The 3,549-nt window shown below is 44.3% G+C and overlaps 1 gene segment (V, D, J or C); it reads left to right on the top strand.

Moving 5' to 3' along the window:
- LOC121614554 lies at positions 1-900 on the top strand (the record flags this gene model as incomplete). The annotated part of the segment is given in 2 exon segments: positions 1-242; positions 521-900. Coding segments are annotated over 2 exon segments (423 nt in total), but the record flags the coding sequence as incomplete, so codon positions are not given.
- Positions 901-3,549: the final 2,649 nt, after the last annotated feature.

Raw genomic sequence — 3,549 nt, 5'->3', positions numbered from 1 at the left:
CTGGAAGCCTTTTTTCCACACTGTTCCACTCAACTTTTTACCTCCACTAGAGGGCCACATTATCAAGCAGGCGCTGCACTACTTCTGCACTGTGTTCAACCATCTGTCAATAATAACTGCTGCTGTGAAGAGAACCATTCTCACTCTGAATGCTGAACATCAGCTACTTTCTCCTCTTCATTTCAGCCTCGTTGTACACATGGAACATTGGCTGTGGATTATTCTTGCTGCTCTTTGCTTTGGTGAGAAATAAAACACATCATGTTTCCTTTGAAAACTCTTCAACATATTTCTGAGCTGCACATTCACACATTTTAATGTTCATTGTAGAAAAAGCAGAACAGATTGTTTCTGTCAGCACTTGTTACCTTGTAGAAATAACTGAAATGGTTCAATCTGATCATGGTCAGTGAACGTCACAACTATTCTACATGTCTGTGTGTCTGACTCTGACCAGGTAACTTTAATCAATCATCTTCATTGATTCATGTCTTCCTCTGCATGTTCTCTTCTTCCTCAGAGTGTAAAGGAGAAGACAGAGTGATCCAGCCAACAGCAGATGTCATTGCTACTGAAGGAGACACAGTTACACTGGACTGTACATTTGAGACCAGTTCTACAACTCCCTATCTGTTCTGGTACAAACAGGATGGAAACAACAGCCCCAAATTCATACTGAGTCGCGTTAAACGGGATCAAGGGAACACAGCAGACGAGTCCAAGGAGAGATTTTCTTCCACACTGAATTCCACCTTAAAATCAGTTCCTCTGAAGATCCAGAAGCTTCAGCTGTCTGACTCTGCTGTGTACTACTGTGCTCTGCAGCCCACAGTGACAGGAAACAGCAAAACTCTGCACAAAAACCTCTGCAGCAAACACAACACAATACTCCACAACGTCCACTAGAGGGAGTCACACACTGTTCAACTTCAATGAGATGTGATGGTTGATGACATGATGAATAAAAGCCTAATGGCTTCACCTTTAATGCTGGAGACAGTCGTCCATCCGAAAGTCCCGTTCTCATCAACACCATAACTCCAGAACACCTTCAGGGATTTTCTTCACATTTGGCACAAACGTCCACTTGGACTCAAGGACGAACTTATTACAATTTGGTGGTGGAAGGTCAAAGGTCAAAGTCACCATGACCTCACAGAACATATTACTGCCCATTACATTACTACAAATGTCTCAGAGGATGAAATGATGAAGTGTTGATAGTTTATACCAAAAAGGTCAAAGGTCAACTTCACTGTGACATCATTATGTTCCACAAAAACACTTTTCTGGACATGACTCAACACCGTAACTCAGGAACAGAAGGGGAGATTGTGACCATATTTCACATTTGGTCAGATACTGAAATGGTGACACTAATCTTGGCTGTCCACCTTAAAACTGTGCTGATCGTACGAGGAACAGAGATCATATTTCTCTCTCTCTCTGCACTGGCTCCCAAAAAAATCCAGAATAGAATTTAAAATCAAAATTAAAAAAGCTTGAAATGGTCAAACACCATCTGATCTAAAAGAGCTCATGGCACCCTCCTACCCCACTACAACACCGTGTCCCAGAATGCAGGCTGACTTATGGTTCCAAAAGGGTTCAAAAACAGTATGAGAGCCAGAGCCTTCAGCTGTCAAGCTCCTCTCCTGTGGAACCATCTTCCAGTCTTGGTCCATTAGGCAGACACCCTCTCTGTGTTTTAGAGTTGGCTTAAAACTTTCCTCTTTGACAAAGGTTACAGTTAGGGCTGGCTCAGGCTTGCTTTGGACCAGCCTCTAGTTGTGCTGCTGTAGGCTTTGACTGCTGGGGGGCTTTCTATGATGCACTGAGCTCCTCTCTCCTCCTCTCTCTCTCTCAATCAGTCCACATTCATGACCCATCAATACATGTTTCAAACTTAGCTTCTTCCCTGGAGTCATTGTGCATTCTCATCTCACAGGTTAACATGGATCGTAGCTGCATGTGTGTTATGCATCATGCTTGAGCCGACTATCTTTGTCCTGCTTGACTGCAACTGTTATTATTATTACTCATTTTGCAAGTGTAATGACATATATATTATTGTTATTACGTAAATATAAATGTCTTTATATTATATTTATATATATATTATTTTATTTCATTATATTTTTATTATATTTTTAACTTGAAAACACAAACTTGTTTTTTGAATCTGCGTGGTCTTTCGAGGTCAGTGTCATGTCTCGTCAAATCTGTTAAGAGTTTTTGTTCACTAGCGTCAGGTCTTGTCATACACTTCCTGTCTTATTGTGAAACCTAACTCTCCTCTCGTTTCAGGCCCTTGACTTCCCGGTGTGTTTCCCGCCTGTCTGATTGTCTACCCCGCCCTAATTGTCTCCACCTGTTCATTGTTACCTCGTGTATATATAGTCCGCGTCTCCCTTTGTCCTGTGCCAGATTGTCATGTGCTTTGTCCTGTACTCGCCTTGCTCCCTTGCGTCCTTGATCCTTGTCTGTGTAAGTCTAGTTATCGGTATTGCCTTGAGATCCTTTGTTTTTTACTTTGCATATAGTCTAGTTTTGTATCTTTGGTTTGCTACTTTGTATCCAGCCTTGAGATTAGTTCAGCCTTTCTCCATTTGTTGGTACTTTGTTATCGCATCAGCCTTTGAGCTTTGATAATTTGTTTTCTAGTTTGTCGAGTAATCCTTTGCGTTTTCTGTTGTACTTTGTGTCACCCTCAGTTTGCATTTCTACATTTACCCTGAGCGCTTTGTGTTAATAAATCTTTTATTTTTGAAACTCTGCTGAGCTGTCTGTGGTCTGCATTTTGAGTCCTCAAATCTTGTGCCTTCGGGCTTGTCAGTACAATCTGGCCTAGCCAGTTTAGAACAGCTCTTACAGCTCAGGGCAGCCTCCTCCACCAGCATGAGGATCAGCTGCGTAATATTCAGCAGGGAGTAAAGGATCTCACAGATAGACAGAGCGAGTTACAGAGATCAGCCATGGCACAAATTAATCTACTCACAGAACAATTCCACCGGATAAACATCCACCTCGCTAACGCTGCTTCACCTGCCGGAGAATCTCATGCTGAGCCGACCGCCATTCCGCCGGTCCGTGACCAGGTCTTGGCCGCTCCGCGCCTCGCTGCTCCGGAAAAATTCTCGGGAGACTCCGGTGGATGCAGATCTTTCCTGGTGCAATGTGATCTGCACTTCAAGCAGTATCCCGGTGCGTATCCGAATGAACAATCCAAAGTGGCATTCATGATCTCCCACCTGTCGGGGCGAGCTTCAGCCTGGGCCACGGCTGAATGGTCCAGAGAATCTATGATGTGCCAAGATGTTAAGACATTTTCCAACATGCTATCTAAAATCTTTGATCATGAGTCGCCAGCCCACGACGCCTCCCGGGCGCTGCTGCGCCTGAGGCAGGGTCAGCGAAGAGTTGTTGACTATGCCATAGACTTTCGCAGGCTAGCCGCCGACAGTGGGTGGAACAGCCCGGCATTAAACGATGCCTTCGTCCACGGCCTGTCCGACGCGCTGAAGGACCAGCTGGCTCCGCTGGACCTGC

The sequence above is a fragment of the Chelmon rostratus genome, chromosome 12 (assembly GCF_017976325.1).
Source record: "Chelmon rostratus isolate fCheRos1 chromosome 12, fCheRos1.pri, whole genome shotgun sequence".
NCBI classification, from domain to species: Eukaryota; Metazoa; Chordata; class Actinopteri; order Chaetodontiformes; family Chaetodontidae; genus Chelmon; species Chelmon rostratus.
This window is presented reverse-complemented; position numbering and strand designations above follow the sequence as displayed.